Source organism: Neovison vison, chromosome 3 (genome assembly GCF_020171115.1).
Source record: "Neovison vison isolate M4711 chromosome 3, ASM_NN_V1, whole genome shotgun sequence".
NCBI lineage: Eukaryota > Metazoa > Chordata > Mammalia > Carnivora > Mustelidae > Neogale > Neogale vison.
Genome location: NC_058093.1, coordinates 225,655,786 through 225,673,265, shown reverse-complemented (window position 1 = coordinate 225,673,265; position 17,480 = coordinate 225,655,786). Strand labels below are relative to the sequence as shown.

Genomic DNA, 17,480 nt, shown 5'->3' with positions numbered 1-17,480 from the left:
TTTCTGTGATTCCAGACAATGCCATTCAGTTTCTTATCTTCCAAACTAGAAACTCTGGGTCTGTTTTCAGTTTTTCACAGTCTCTCATCATGTACACTCACGCTGCAGCCATTCTGGGTGCCACCCTTTGTGGCCACAGTACGCCTGTTCATGCTTCCCTACACCTCCCTAGTTTGACATGCATCCTTTCCCACTCTGGCTTCTCTCCCACTTAATTCTTCCCTGCCACTGGAAACAATCACTGTGTGTTTCCTGCATATGGTACTAGGTTCCCTACTCTGTGATGGGTCCAGTCTAATTATAAGTCCCATGGCCTTGGGCACAACTCACAGTGAGGTTTCAGAGTCTGCCTTCCTTTGCTCCCATTCCTCAGCTATTGTTTCGTCTCCAGCTAAGCTGAGCGTACCCTCTTCCAGTCATTCCGACCAACCATCCCCACTGTGCTGTGAGCTCCACATTTGAAGAGGCAAAATGCATCCCTTCTGACTCTTTCAGTATCACTCCTACCCCCAAACAAATATTGCCACAATCTGTCACATCCCCGAAACACAGGTGTTTGCCTAGTTTGCCTCTCTTTTTCTTCATGCTTTCATTTAAACAACCCTTCAAAGTCTCACCTCTTCCTTAGGACTTCTCCAAGCCAAAATGAAAAGGGGCGGTAGCTTTCCCTCATTCCATGCTGGTTGAGAAACTGAAGACCTGACTTTTTTTTTTTTTGTTAAGATTTTATTTATTTATTTGACAGAGATCACAAGTAGGCAGAGAGGCAGGCAGAGAGAGAGGAAGGGAAGCAGGCTCCCTGCTGAGCAGAGAGCCCAATGCGGGACTCGATCCCAGGATCCTGAGATCATGACCTGAGCCAAAGGCAGTGGCTTAACCCACTGAGCCCAAGACTTGACTTTTTGAGAAACTCAAGACCAACCTTAACTTTTGGTTAAATGTAAAATAACCAAAAGTGTTAAGTAAATTATTATTCTTAGCCAGCTATCTAGAATTACTTTCATTGTATTATTGATATAATCTTTGGGTCACTTTGCCTTCCATGACCAGTAGGGCCAGGGACAAAGACAACGACACCGAACCAAGCCAAAATGCTCTTGAAAAGAAACATGTAACCTGTAATAAGATCTTAGGCAGTATGCTGTTCTGTAGAACCTGTAGAGTCTTTATCTTAGCCTTATGTGGACTAATCGCCAGAGTCTAGCATTTTAAAACAAACCAATTACTAGATTTTTGGCATTGTACATTTTCTAATCATAGATTAGTAACAAGCATATTAAATGAGGTGGCTGGACTAGACATCTGTTCAAGACTTCTAGTCCCTGAACTGGTTAGTGGACACATACTATGGACCTGGTGTAATAATCTTTGAACAGTAAATGTGTGTGCACAAGATTCATCAACTTTTAGCTAATGTACCATACCACCCATTGGTCAAATTCTTTCAAGGCTTCCCAAATTTAAAAGGTTAATTTGCCAGATGAAGGTGAAAGTAGATAAAATACTCTAGGTTTAGTTCAAGAACATGCTTAAGTCTCTTACTAATGCTTTTTAGTATATAAGCCTGAAAATATACTTCATGCCTTGCCCTAAAACAACCACATTTATCATTCTGTTTTCACTCTAACTTCAAGTAACAGGCTTTCATTGAGAAACATTCATTTTTTAAAAAATTCTACTACCAAATTATCACTCCCTATTATGATTCTGATTCTGCAGAGACATCTACAAAGATAATTTCCATGTCAGAAAAGGACCAGTTCCAGATTCTTCTTAACAGCAGAAAACAAGTCTCACACACACTGAACACTAGAGTCTGAGAAACAATTTTAAAAAGCTCAAAGGTTCCCCTTTTTGGGGGACCAGGTAGGGAGAGAACTCTATTCTTGGTTACAAAGGCAGTTTAACCAGTGCGAACTGGTGGGGAGAAGAGATCCTGGACAAGTAAATTTGGGGGACCAGCAATAATGACAAAAGGTGATAAAAACATCCACACATTCGGGTTAAATGGGGTTTGGGGAACCTCACTGAACCCTCAAAGAATTTTAGCTATCAGGTGAATTTGAGGATGGAAATGTATTTCCGACAGTACTCACTGGGAAAAGAAAGTTGTCTTGTATGGGCAGCTCTCAGGAACTCTATAGTCTAGAGGAAATCCTGTAGTGCAGTGGACTCTGCATTCTATCTTACGGAGAGCTGCTTATCCGTTTCTTCTGTTAGTGAGTCTAGTAAGCCTGTCCCTAGCCCTGCCTGCAAAGTTACAATGAGGAAAATTCTGCTTATCTTTCCAAAGTATGTACTTCAGATGACTGTGTAAATCAGTGGATCTTGAAAAGAATGTCACCTTCCAATGCCAACCTTTTCTTTTTTAGTTACATACTACTAGAAAATATGTATTTCTCTGTTCTCTGCAATGCTTGGGAAGAGTAGAGATGAGAGTATAAACACACTGCTTGCTGCTTTGAGAGGTATCTAATCTTTTCGGGTCAACAGCTTGGTAAGCTAAAACCCTTAGCAAAGCCTACAGATAGTAACATGTGTGTCTGGACACATGAATAAAGAGTTCTACGAAAGTACAGAGTCACCAGAAGTCCGTGGGATTACAAAGAACCTCAGAGGAAGCTGAGAGACTTCAATGTAGCTTAAGCGCCATCTGGATTTTGGAGTATGCTGGCTTTGAAACTAATCAATCTGGTTAGGTGATGACTGTCTGCTATTACTCTAGTTAAAACAGTGGCACCTGAAGCTCTTGTCATCTCATTTAACACAGTATTTGTATAGGGAGATCATTTATGTGTAATATTTATGGGAGTGGAGTCTTTCATTTAAGGACGTCAACATAAACCGGTTTCTCTTAAAAGTATATAGCTAACAGTCATCCAGTGATTTTAAATACACTGAAGATATTAACTAACCAAACAACCAGCATTTCTAAATATTTTTGTTTCAGAAGTAGTAGAGGAGAAATATCTAAGCTGCTTGTTTCCTCATCAGGAAGCACTGGTTTAGGTGAGATTAAAGGATATAATCATAAAAGCAGCTGAGATTGATTTGGACTATCAGTTACTATCCTTACTCCAATCATCATGACAAAGACTCCTTAATTTTCTATAACACAGATTTAAAAAGAGATTATGCTCTATTAAAGTCTTTCAAAATCACCTACTGCTTTTAGGTTAAATCATTCTGCAGATATCAAGAGTTAATCTTAGGAAAGTCAAATGTACATACCTGGTATTTCTCAATACTCAATGCCTAGCATATAAAAATTGGCATTCACTCTTCTACCAGGCAAGCAACTTGTGTGACTTTAAATGTAATTTCGGTCCCTCAAACTTACTCTTTATCAATCTCCACAAGCCCTGATGTATCAAACACCAATCCACAGGAATACTGAAAGCACTGATACTTGACTTGGGAAATTGAGTAGTTCTGGTAACCATTTAAAAATCCTAAACACTGCAAACTTCAGGATTATTTATACACATTCCAAAGCAAATGACCACAGAAATGTTTTTTGTAAAGCAACTTAAGAAGCTAAAACGAGAGACCAAACCTGTCAGAAATCAGCAAATGTCAATTACTGCATGGTCAGACACTGGTGATTTTGACTCTGCCTTCCATTCCAACTCATTAAAGGTCTCTATATAAATCTAAGAGGTAACTTGATCTGCAACCTCAAGGAACTACTTTTGAGTATCAATAGATTGGTATATGGTAGGCACTCAAAAAAGCAAAGAACAATAGGATAGTGACAACTGTTGGAACAAGGAACTATGACAATATACAAATTACATATTTATAAAATTATAAATATTATATAACCACTGGCAACCACTCACCTGTTTCTCCATCACTGTAATTCTTATTATTTTAAAAAATACTTTCTGAAGAAGTATATCAGATATTTGTATGGTTTACAATTTGAAAAATCCTTTCTCCATAATTATCACCTTGAGTTAAAATGATGTGCCATTTTAATATAGCTTTACAGAGCTCTCAAACCACTTGACAGCCTGTTCCTCATAATATTGTTTCGCCAGTTAACTTCGCACACATAAATTTCAAATCCCTAAACTAGTCCAAGTAAATTATGAGGAAAAAAAAAATCCCTTGAAACAAAAGTATGTTTTTAGTTTTCCTCAAGATTTAAAACTACTTCCTTGTCAAGGTTTAGATTGCACACTTAAACATACATGCAGTTTAAAATCCTTTTTGTCAAATTCTATCTGATTTGACCATGAGCAGAACCTTGTGACACAAATCTTACTCCTGACATGGATAGGGAGTGCCATGCTGGGTGGCTCTGTGCTTAGAGGACCATGAGTCTACAATAGCTGAGCCATTCTCAGAGCTGTAGGACAGAGTCTTGGTGGACAGGAGCCTCCAAAGAGCCCTGTTTCCAAAGTCTTGATTAGCCTTGTGTTTGCTTGAAATGGATAATAGGAATAAGTGTGATCTGTACCCATCTTCTCTGATTTTCAAAATCCTCCCTTAAATATTCCTTAGATAGTATTACAAATTACATAAAACTGTCTTTTGTATTTTAACTTCCTTCTCTTCTGAAACACCAGAAGAAAGGAAAAAGAGAACAGACCTTAGATAAAGCTTCTTGAGATCAAGAACGTGAACTGTGAAATTAAGGACTGAATGAAAAAGGAGGTGGAAATGCTTATGTGGTCTTTGAGAAAAGTTTTAAAATGTCTTAAGGGAAAGAAAAGAATAAAGGGGGATTTCTGGAAATGTCCCTTCAAGATATTCTGATGAGAAGTATGAAATATACACGAGAGTTCTGTGACTGGATAAGGGACTTCTCTGAACCTGTTTCCTCTTCTGTCAAGTGGGAACGGAAGTATCTACTTCAAAGACTTTTCAGGATTAAATGAGATACTTCATGTAAACATCCAGGGAAGTGGCCAATGCATAGCACTCAAAAAATGTTAGCTCCTCATGACATTCTTAGTTCATCCTAATTATCACCAACAAAGAGGGAGTCTCATGTGCTACAGGTAGGAGCGTAAAGTGCTACCGCTTTACTGAAAGGCATTACGGTAATAGAGAAAAAAATTTTTAATACAAAAATCCTCTCATCTAGGAATTTCATATCTAGGAACTCATCCATAGAAATAACTGTTTTAAGTAATCTGTCATGTATATCCAGAAGTAGAACAATGTTTACCTCAGGTTGTTTATAAAAGATGATTAAGAGCAATCTAAGGGTCCAGCAATAGTAAAGTAACATACACAGAAACTCTGGAATTATTAAGAAGGATATGCTACCTTTATGTAATGATACAGACATGTTATTTATATCATTACATAAAAAGTCTATGGTATATAGTATAACACATATATAACATATATTCCACATATGTATTTATATATATTACAGTATTACTCCATTTATGTACTAGAGTCTCCACAAAAAACGAAAACATGAATGTTCACAGCAGCATTATTCATAAAAGCAAAAAAGTGGAAAAAACTGATGAATGGATAAATAAAACTGGCATAGCTATGCAATGAGTAGTATTGGCCAGAGAAAGAAATGAAGTACGGGTTCAGATTATGGCATGAATGAATCTAGAAAACATCATGCTAAGTGAAAGAAGGCAGACACACAGGTCATATAATGTATGATTTTATTTATGTGCAATGTTCAGAAGAGGCAGATCCATAGAGAAGTAGATTAGTGGATGCCTGGGGCTTGGGTGGGCCAGTGGGAGTGACTGCTGGGTATGGGGTTTGGAGGCTGGGGGATGAAAATGCTCCAATATTGACTGGAGTGATGGTTGCACAACTCTCTGAATATACTAAAAACCAATGAATTGTACATTTATACACTTGGACATTATACCTCAAAAAGCTATTATTCAAAAATATCTTAAGAATGTGGGTAAAAAGGGGCACCTGGGTGGCTCACTGGGTTAAAGCCTCTGCCTTCGGCTCAGGTCATGATCCCAGAGTCCTGGAACAGAGCCCCAAACTGAGCTCTCTGCTCAGCAGGGAGCCTGCTTTCCCCTCCACTGCCTGCCTCCTTGCCTACTTGTGATCTCTGTCTGCCAAATAAATAAATCTTAAAAAAAAAAGAATGTGGGTAAAAAAACTCAACAATGGGTAGCACCGCCTAAGGACACCTAATGTTCACAGTAATTGGAGGAAATATTACTAAACACAGTAGAGGAAGGGAGGACAAATATAACTGTATAAACTACATTAAAACTTCAACTTTTCACATGTTACTCACCATCCATAAGAAGCCAATGGCCAGTGAGAACCCAGATAAGGACGAGCATGACAGACAGAGAGAATGATAGTAGTTCAGCAGCAGTGAAACGCCCACAGCAACCAAAAGAAATCCTGGAAAACACACACCGTTTATTGGACTAATAGGCAATACATTATATTTCAATAACCAAATTCTACCTTGGTCCTTCATGATCAGAGCTCATATGGCCAGATGAGAACAGTAGGCAATACCCAGACACCTGGAATTCGAAAATACCCAAACCTCCTTGGAGTAAGCTACAGAAACAAAGAGGAATTAATTAGGGGCAGCTGAGTGGCTCGGTGGGTTAAAGCCTCTGCCTTCGGCTGGGTCATGATCCCAGGATCCTGGGATCGAGCCCCTGCATCAGGCTCTCTGCTCAGCAGGGAGCCTGCTTCCCCCTCTCTCTCTGTCTGCCTCTCTGCCTACTTGTGATCTCTCTCTCTATCAAATAAATAAATAAAATCATAAAAAAAAGAGGAATTAATTATACTTCTGCACCCATCTGATTGTACTTTTTATCCCAAATTACCAGCATGGGTGTTTAGAAATTTTAAGTGACAACACCAATCTTTGGAGAATTAAATACATTATAGGGGAAATTCTGTTCTTATGAGGAAAACAAAATGAAAAAGTACTGACCTTCAATCCACTGGGCAATGAATGATGAATACATATTTAAAAAAATCTGCAATAACTCTCTTTGGCTATCACTAATTCCTGGGAAAATCAGTTGCCCCAAGTGACGGGTTTCCTAAGTGCATACAGCATTTCTGTTAGCACAGCATTTTGTTTCTATGGAGCAATGGCTTTGGGAGTTAAGGAGTGAAAGGTATGCACATGGGGTTTGAACCTATGTGGCTAGTGTATATTTTAGGCCACCAAAGATGAAAGGCAAAAAATGTTTGAGTCAACCACTATTTTCACATCCCGTTAACTCCCTAGTAAAGGAATAAGAGTATTGCTTCAAAATAAAACTGCTCGAGACTATGGACTCTGAAAAACAATCTGAGGGGTTTGAAGTGGCGGGGGGGTGGGAGGTTGGGGTACCAGGTGGTGGGTATTATAGAGGGCACGGCTTGCATGGAGCACTGGGTGTGGTGAAAAAATAATGAATACTGTTTTTCTGAAAATAAATAAATTGGAAAAAAAAATAAATAAAACTGCTCATCTTTCAGTAATCTAAGCAGGAAGCATATTTCAATGACTCAGACTTTGTAAGATTTGTTTACATTTCCTCTGCTATGGAAAGGTACAAAAGGAAGCACTGTCTTCTAGTCTTAAAGATCAAACATCTCCCTTCCCAGTCTTCTGGCATTTGTGTGCTCTGGTCAATACCAGAAATTGAGACTCCCAACAATGCTATCAAGTCTAAGATAAAAACATACACAAATTCATAATTTAGAAGAAAATCCCAAGTCCTTACTTATTCTGAGGTGAACAGGGTCTTGTTAAATACTGGCACATCGGGAGGAGGAGGAAAGCAAAAGCTATTGTTGCAAGAACTAGAGAAAGAAAACATATGGTTAGGTTTTGTTGTTTATTTTCAATAACCGTAAGAAAAATGGCATGACTTATGGAAACACTGACTGCCCAGAAAACTTTTCTCAGTAAGTAGATACAATTAACTAACTAGAGATAAAAAATGTCTTCCATTAGCACCATACAGATAAAGTCTTGAGAAGAAAGAAGTACCTGATTTGAAGTAGGGGAAGCAGAGACATCTAGGTTTCTCATTTTCTTCTATCTTAATATGAAAAGAGAAACAACGGGCCAGGGGATGATCTGACATGTCCAGCATTTTGCTGATGTTATATACACTTACATCACCTCTTTGCTTAAAAACTGATAAGGGGCTGACAGTCAAATTACTTTGATTAGTTATCACGGTGTCTGTCTACTACAGAAACATCAGTGGGGGTTGCCAATGACCACTTTGCCACACTGGATCTTCTAGTAACCCCCCAGACAAGGAACCACAGTCAAAAAAGGTCCTACTCTAATATCATAAAGTCTGCAAGTTTTCAAACCCCCTGGTCTTTTGTTCATGCTGTACTGGCAGTCCCAAACTGATGTTACGTGTATCCAGTGGTTCAAGGAGAAGTATGGGGAGAAAAAACAGACTTAAGAAGAAAAAATTGCATGGCATGGTGTATAAATCTTAAGTTTTGAATGATGATTAAAAAGAGGTGAAAATAATTCCTTCTAGGTTAAAGTTTGAGAATAGAGAAGAAACTCATTTACCTGCTGTACATATTGTAAAAACTACTTGAACTGAGTCAAAGAAGAAGAACATTACTAGGAGAGAGACAGATGCTCCAATTGGAAGGAACAGAGCCTGGGTAGAGTCAATAGTTTGGATACCTGAAAGAGAAAAAGGGACAGATTAATGACTTAAGTAACAGGCAATGTGCCCATGTACTCCAGACACTTTAAAAGTTCCGGGGGTTAGTATGTAAGATACAGTTTATCTGGGTCCTCTGATTCTTTCCTTCCCACTGAGATCATGAACTCCTTGCTCTCCTCATGGTGCCTTCATTATCTACCTCCTGGTGCTAACAATCTGGTTGACAGGGCACCAAAAAAACCCCTCAAACAAACAAAAACGAAGAATCAAGAACATCAACAGGTAGTAAAAATTTGTATTAACTGGGGCACCTGGGTGTCTCAGTTAAGTGTCTACCTCTGGCTCAAGTCATGGCCCCAGGGTCCTGGTATCAAACCCCTGCATCAGGCTTCTTGCCTGGCAGGGATCCTGCTTTTCCCTTTCCCTCCCTCCACCTGTGGTTCCCCTGGCTTGAGCTCTTTTTCAAATAAATAAAATCTTAGGAAAAAAAATTCAGATTAGTCAATTTGAGTACATTCGTAGTCTCGTGTGCAGATCTAGTAAAAGAGATGGTTTAAATCCAATGACTAAAATCATTTCTCATCATCTACGGGTTTATTCATATTCATTCTTCCCCATTGTTGCTGAGTAGAGTCAGGGAGTGGAGGGAATAAGACATCTGAAAACTGAAAATCAGAAAAATTTTATGGGAACACTTTAAGGATAAATGGGAGAAAACAATTACTTGGGATACAGAATTTAGCACAGTGGTTTTCAGTTCTTGGTTACTCATTAGAATCACCTGCAGAGCTGTAACAATTACAATGCCCAGGCCCAACCCCCCAGACCAATGAAACTGAAATCTCTAGGGGTTAGTAGGCCCAGCTAAAAACTCCCAGAAAATTTTATTTTGCATACAGAGTTGAATAGCATTAAAAAAATATTTGGTAGAGAAAACATGGCTATATCTGATAACCACTTTATTAAAAGAAAAAAATATTAATCTTGTGTGTGATCTACTTCCAAATTAACCCTGCAGAGATACAAAGTTCTTGAGAGGAATCAAAGAAAAAATATTCATATGAAACTATTATAAAGAAATATCAGAAGTCTCTCTTCATTAAATTAAGGCTATGAATAAGATATAATGTGACCAGGAAGAACATAACTATGCACGAAGGGTTGCAATCATCAACCAATGCTTAAAAACTGCTCTTTGGTATTTAAATTTATCTGTCCCAAGAAGGCTATTTAGGTATTTTAGTTAAATAAAATATTAAATATTTCTACAAAACAGAATTGTTTTTTACTGGCTAGGTGGAGTAGTCAATTCACGTAGGAATAGGGCATTTCAACTAAGGAGTGATCTACGTGTCAAGACAGAGATGCTCTTAAGAAGATGGCTGCTGACCAGAACTGCAGTCAAACTTCACTTGGCCTGGATCATCTGTGTGTGTATATGAGAGTGGGTGGGTGGGGGGGGTAAGGTAGGGGTGGTACCTTACTTAAAGTGAAGTGTCTTACAGACGTTTATGAGACACAACTCCATGAAATTTCTAACTGAATTTCACCTAGTTGGTCTGAGTGCTCTACACTATGTCAAAGAACTACTAGAGAAAACTACAGATTTTAGGTGCCTTTCACAACAGAAAATAATAGTTTCATAAGTAAGTAATTGTTATATGAAGAGAAACAAATCTTTTAAGAGAAACAAATCTTTAAAAAACTGTAAGTCTTAAAATATACATCCACACCCCCCTCTTTTGTAAAACAAAACATCATATAGTCTACAGATTAATTATATTGGTTTAAAACATGAACAGAAAACTTAAATGGCTGGCTAGACTAAAGACTTTAGTGAGTCAGGTATATGATAAGTATTTGTTTATAAAAAATCTAAATTTTATAAGTTCAGTCTGCAATTAAAATGCAAAACTGGAGGTGACTGGGTGGCTCAGTGGGTTAAGCCTCTGCCTTTGGCTTGGGTCCTAGTCTCAGGATCCTGGGATCAAGCCCCACATCAGGCTCTCTGCTCAGTGGGGAGCCTGCTTCCCCCTCTCTCTCTGCCTGCCTCTCTGCCTACTTGTAATCTCTGTCAAATAAAATAAAATCTTAGAAAAAAATGCAAAACTGAACACAAAGAGCCTTTCTAGAGTATTAGAGAGAATGCACAGATTTTTTTTTTTTAGATTTTTGTTTTTTAAAAGCACAGATTTTAAACCAGGAGGTATGAGACACTGTTTCCATTAGTTTTATAGAAGAATGCCCAAGGGAGTTTACCAAACGGCAATGTCACAGGGCAAGTAGAGTTCCTTTAGTTGCTGACAATACGCTACCTAAAAAAATGTACACAATTTTAATACTGTACTTCCTAAAGGTCTGGAGATAATGGTCCTGAAGGGGATGGAGCTAACAGAAATTTCGGGCAAACTTCAGTGACTTCAAAACAAAACAAAACAGACCAAAGCAAAACAGAGTTGTCATAATTAGGAGGAGTTACTCAAAAGCAGTTGGCATTACCTTTAAAGCCAAAATTAACGTAAGAAATAGGCACGGTTTTTTTCTTCAAGGCAGACCCTAGAGATAAAGTACTTTTAGGACAGTGGCTAGAAACTGTTGGGAGCACAGAGATGGAGGGCAGTCGTTTAAAAAAAAAAAAAAAAAAAAGGAAGAAAAAATAGGCAGGTGATGGAAAAAATTATGTAGAGAAATTATTTTTAGCATTTACTGAACAAGGCTATAGGCTAAATACATGGTCATGAAATAGATACTGAACAATAATATGCACCAGCATATTATTGATAATCACTAAGAAAGTTACTGATTTTGTACCTCCGTGAAAGAAGCATGCTTTTCACTATTTACTGAGCACAGTAGGTAACATGAGGGCTTTGAAAAGCTGTACAGTCTTCAGAGTTCAGATAAATTACATGGGAAGCCTGGTAAGGACTTCAAAACGTCAGATAATGGGGCCAAGGGTGGGAGCTGTCCTTTTTTAAACTCACTTAATACTGATTAAATGAAGGGCTGATGTGCCAGAAGGAAAAATCTCTATATAGGTTTCTTGGGGCAGATATAGGGATGAGACAGGATTTAGAAACAGGTTCAGGAAAATCAGACAGAACCTGGAGGGCACTCCCCTTCCCCACTTTCTTTCTAACCCTTTTTATTGTAGAACACAACTGCATACGGGGGAAACTGGGTGGCTGAGTCATTAAGCGGCTGCCTTCCGCTCACGTCATGGTCCCAGGTCCTGGGATCAAGCCCCGCCATCCCTGCTCAGTGGGAAGCCTGCTTCTCCTCCCTCTCCAACTCTTCCTATTTGTGTTCCCTCTCTCGCTGACGGTCTCTGTCAAACAAATAAAAATCTTAAAACAAAAACAAAAACACAACAGGCATAAAACAAAGTACATAAAACAAAGATGTAGAGTTCAATCAATCAGCAAATACCACCCAGGTCAGGAACAACCCTGCCAAGCCCAGAAGTCTTTCCTGTGCCCCTCCTAAGTCCCCATTCTTTTCCCCAAAAGGAACTACTACCTTGGCCTTTATGACACTTTCTTCTTTGCTCTGTTTTATATGTTTTCTAAACTGCACATTCTAAAATACTAGTATTTATTTTGCTTATTTTTTGAGCTTATTGCATACACTAATACGTAGCATGTGTTTTTGAGTGTCTGGCTTCCTTTTGCTCAACACTGTTATCAGCATCCATGCTGTCTAGGAAATCATACGTCACTCATTTTTGTTGTCTTTTTCACAAATTCCTTGATTCTTATTTATTTTGGGATTAGGCAACTGCAACCTTTTTATTTTTTCTTTTTAGTATTGCAACCTTTAACAACAACTTCTACCTATTTACACTTTCTGCTTCAATCAAGACTCTTGCCAAAATCTGAACACTAAACTCAATACCTTCCTTTCCTGAGAACAACCCTGTAATTCTTCTACATTGGTTATCATTCAGGACTTCAATCTCTTCAGCACCCACACAATTTCTTGTTTCTCCGTTCATCCTTTTGGCTGTTATTATTTCTTTGATTTTGATAAATGTACCCCATGTTCCATGCTGTCCCTTCAATCTGGAACGGTGTCATGCCCCATGATCAAATACTGGCCTTCCCTGCTGCAACAGCCATTTCTTTCATTTTGTTTTTCCTGATTTTGTGGAAGAGGACTGCATTCTCTCCTAATCAATCTCTTCTGGTATCCATGGCCCACATGAGGCACTGAGGAAATACATTTGTGAGGATCATTTAGCACAACACAGGAGGTAGATTTAAGAAAATGACCACTTTGGGCGCCTGGGTGGCTCAGTGGGTTAAGCCGCTGCCTTCGGCTCAGGTTATGATCTCCGGGTCCTGGGATCGAGTCCCGCATCAGGCTCTCTGCTCAGCAGGGAGCCTGCTTCCTCCTCTCTCTCTGCCTGCCTCTCTGCCTACTTGTGATCTCTCTCTGTCAAATAAATAAATAAAATCTTTAAAAAAAATAAAAGAAAATGACCACTTCAACAAGCATTTACTACTCTTTAGACATCAGCAGTGAGAAATGAAAACTCATGTCATTAGGTAACTTCCTTCTACTGTATGGACTGACCTAATTATTTGAGGATAAAATAGTACTTAGATACACATTGTCCATTTCTCTTAGGTTTCTGTGAGTCAATGTACAATGGATTTATAGTCTGGTTAAAACACATCATATGGGGCGCCTGGGTGGCTCAGTGGGTTGAGCCGCTGCCTTCGGCTCAGGTCATGATCTCAGGGTCCTGGGATCGAGTCCCGCATCGGGCTCTCTGCTCAGCGGGGAGCCTGTTTCCTCCTCTCTCTCTCTGCCTGCCTCTCTGCCTACTTGTGATCTCTCTCTGTCAAATAAAAAAAAAAAACATCATATGCATATATGCTACATAACACAGGACTTGCAAAGGAGTTTCAGTTGTAAAAATGATTTGGCTTAAAATGTTGACAGACAATAAACGCTATGCAATCATTTAACCTGAAAATCGGGTATTGATACTGGGTTTTACCTGGTTTCCCTGTAAGTTACTGATATGGTTATTTTACCTCATAAAGAATCTGTGTCTTAAGTTTAAGAATAGACTCATTATATTTAAATAATTCTACTTACTGTATTTGCAATGCCCCCTTTACATTCCTGGGTACAATGAACACATTTAACTGGGTAAAAGCTAGGCAAGTATAATTTGGTGGGCGGGGCAGTAACTAGAGAAAATGAGTGATCTCTTTTCATTTAAGTTCTAAAATTCTCTATCATTATTCTACCTTTATCCTGGATCCTCAATATTTCCTCCCTGTTAGGTGGTGACTTGAGGCTGTTCTGTAAGTCACACTCATTCTCTCCTCTGTGCCTGTTAATCATATGCTCTTCCCATCCAGAATGACTTCTCCAGCAATCCAAGTTCACCATTTCAAATTTCAGATCAAACTCACCTTCTCTGGCACGGGAATCCCTTATTAAATTGACCCATGTGGCTTACCCTGACTTGCCTTTCTCTTTGCTCTCTCTGTACATGGATGTCAAATGAGTTCATCTCTAAGGCTTACTCTGATCTACTGATAGCAGATGCTTGTTAGAAGTACTCTGAGGCTACGGTAAGGGTCTGTGAGAGAATGTTCCTGTTCTAGGGACAGGAAGTGGTATTTACTATCTCTGTCTCAGCACTTTATTAACGCCTCACAAAGTGTTTTGGCCACAGTGCCTAGTGACAGCTTGGGTACCAGGCTCTTGTGCTTTGGCAGCTTTCAAAATATCTAATAGAATATCTTAAAAATATATATCTAATAAACTGCATGGTAGGAACCCAGTATCAAGCTCTTGATGATCAAATTAAGTCTCCTTATTTATAATTAAATTCCCCTTATAATAAACATCACCAATTTTCTATAACTCTACTGAGGCACAATTTACATATGGCAAAATTCACCCATCTTTAGTGTCCAATACTTGCCAGGAAACTACAAATGCACTTTCAGTTTCACCCTATTTGCCTTTTTGGAAATTTCATGTAAGTGGACTCACACAATATGTACTCTTTCCTGACTTCTTAACATGTTTTGAGGTTCATATCATGTATCAGTATCAGTACTTCTGTCAGTACTTCGTTCTCTTTAATGCCGAATAGTATTCCACTGCATGGACAGGCCATATTTTGTTTATCCATCAACGAGTTTATTGGTCTCTGAGTCATGTTTCCACTTTTTGGCCATTATAAACAATGCTGCCAAACATTTGCTATCTAGCACACTTCTATTTCTTATAACTCAACATTCTTACAAAATCTTTACTATCCTACTTGTTTTTAAGAAAATAATCTCAGCAGCAAGCTTTTAGGCAAGAGTTAAAAGCACTAATGAGAAATCATTGGTTTAGATTCAGAACATATGAATTTTTACAAATTATACCAATACAGATTAGATTTTATTATTATAATTAAACATAAATCCTTAAACGTGGTTAATTAACTGGGGTTATAGGAAGAATCTAATTAAGACCACTATATGTATTAAAGTTAATTGACATAAAAATGCCTTACTATTATTGGTGCTGTTGCCATTGAAAGACCCAGAAGAACTGCTATTGTCTTTCTCTTTATCTTGATTTTCAAAGTCCATATTAAGGGACCTGTGGAAAAAATTACATAGACAAGGTTTAATTTTGCTTAAGAAAGAAAGTAGGTCCAAAAGTCAGTAATGAGACAATATTTTAATACGCTAAGGCATTATGGAAGACAGGAAAGGCTCTTTTGAACAACTCTGCAAAAACAGTTCTTGTCATCACATTTTGAAAACAATCTACATTCCTTCTGGTATGTCAGTTCAAGAGTTCAGACTGCAGATAAAAGCATTCCATTGTGGCCAAATCTTCCAGCCATATCTCTGTGCACATCCTTAATTATTTCCTTATGATAAATACCTAGAAAGAGAAAAGTTAGGTCAAAGGGCAAGCACAATTTTGAGACTTTAACATACTACACAACTACCACCAACAAGGGTGTACCAAATTTACTCTTTGATAGCAGTATATGAGAACATTGTTTTCTCTACACCTTGTCAGCTTTCATTTAACAACATGTATTTGAGTTTCTTTTTTTTTTAATATGCTTTTTATTTTTTATTTTATTTTTTAAAGATTTTTTATTTTTATTTATTTGAGAGAGAGAGAGACAGTGAGAGAGAGAATGAGCGAGGAGAAGGTCAGAGAGCGAAGCAGACTCCCCATGGAGCTGGGAGCCTGATGTGGGACTCGATCCCGGGACTCCAGGATCACGCCCTGAGCCGGAGGCAGTCGTCCAACCAACTGCGCCACCCAGGCGTCCCTTAATATGCTTTTAAAAAAAAAGATTTTATTTATTTGACCGACAGAGATCACGAGTAGGCAGAGAGGCAGGCAGAGAGGGGGAAGGGAAGCAGGCTCCCTGCCAAGCAGAAAGCCCGATGCGGGGTTCGATCCCAGGACCCTAGGATCATGACCTGAGCTGAAAGCAGAGGCTTTAACCCCCTGAGCCACCCAGGCGCCCCTGTATTTCTATACATAGAACTGTTCTACAAACTGGAGGGACAATAAATAGTGCATAAAACAGGCTTTCATGGATTGTACATTCCATGTACAAAGTTGGGGGGGGACACCCCGACAATAAAAAAGAAAATAAGTTCAATATATATATGGTAACAGCTAATGAGAAAATGCAGGAAATGAAAAGACTAAGTTTGAAATTTTAAATAGGGTGGGTTGGGAAAGCCTCACTGATGTGATTTTTAAGTCAAGACCTGAAGGAAGTAGTCATTGTCCATCTGGGGAACTAACAATGCAATCTCTGTTCTAATATTGCATTCTTTAACTAATAAACAGTTTTGTGTACATGAGTTCACTCATTTATTTTTTGGTTAACTAACTGTTCAAGTTCTTAGCTTATCTTCATCTATGTTAAAGTGTTTGTGTCCCAAAGAACTTCCTGCAGGGGTGCCTGGGTGGCTCAGTGAGTTGAGCGGCTGTTTTCAACTCAGGTTATGATCCCGGGGTCCTGGGACTGAGCCCCACATCGGGCTCCCTGCTTGGTGGGAAGTCTATTTCTCCCTCTGCCCCTCTCACCTGCTCATGCTCTCTCTCACTTGTTCTCTCTCAAATAAATAAAGTCTTAAAAGAACTTTCTGCAATGATGGAAACATTCTTTATCTGCACTGGGGAGACATCAGCTACACGAGCACTTAATATGTGGGAGGGCAAAATTAATTTAAATAATATGGGAGCTGTAACTATAAAATTCTTAGATGAAACATAGGGATAAATCTTCACGATCTTTGGATTTGTCAGTGGATACTTTTTTTTTTTTTTTAAAGATTTTATTTATTTGACAGACAGATCACAAGTAGGCAGAGAGGCAGGCAGAGAAAGAGAGGGGGCAGGCTCCCTGCTGAGCAGAGAGCCTGATGCGGGGCTCGATCCTAGCACCCTGGGATCATGACCTGAGCTGAAGGCAGACGCTTTAACTCACTGAGCCAACCAGGTGCCCTGTCAGTGAATTCTTACACATGATGCCAAAGACCCAGCAAAAACTGATAAAATGGACTTAATCAACATAAAAATCTTATGCTTCAAAGGTCACAATCAAAAAGGTCCCAACACAGAGGATAGGAGAAGATACCTGCTATCATATGTCTGATAAGGGCCTTGTATTCAGAACATGTAAGAACTCCTGCAATTCAACAATAAAAAACCAACCCATTAAACAATAAGCAAAAGATCTGAATAAATACTTCTCTGAAGAAGATATGCAAATGACTGCCAGTAAGCACACGAAAAGATTTTTCACATCATTAAATGTCAGGGAAATACAAAGTCAAACAGAATGAGATAGCACTTCATACC

General features: G+C 38.7%; 1 protein-coding gene across 1 annotated transcript in view; it reads right to left on the bottom strand.

Moving 5' to 3' along the window:
* The window catches only part of SPPL3 (signal peptide peptidase like 3), a 146,652-nt gene that overhangs the window by 8,234 nt on the left and 120,938 nt on the right, over positions 1 to 17,480 (bottom strand). Inside the window, exons 3-6 of the mRNA XM_044244131.1 lie at positions 15,148 to 15,236; positions 8,513 to 8,632; positions 7,695 to 7,773; positions 6,248 to 6,360 (exon numbers count right to left, since the gene is read on the bottom strand). Of these exons, the coding sequence (XP_044100066.1) occupies positions 6,248 to 6,360; positions 7,695 to 7,773; positions 8,513 to 8,632; positions 15,148 to 15,236 (401 nt within the window). The remainder of the gene's footprint in view (positions 1 to 6,247; positions 6,361 to 7,694; positions 7,774 to 8,512; positions 8,633 to 15,147; positions 15,237 to 17,480) is intronic.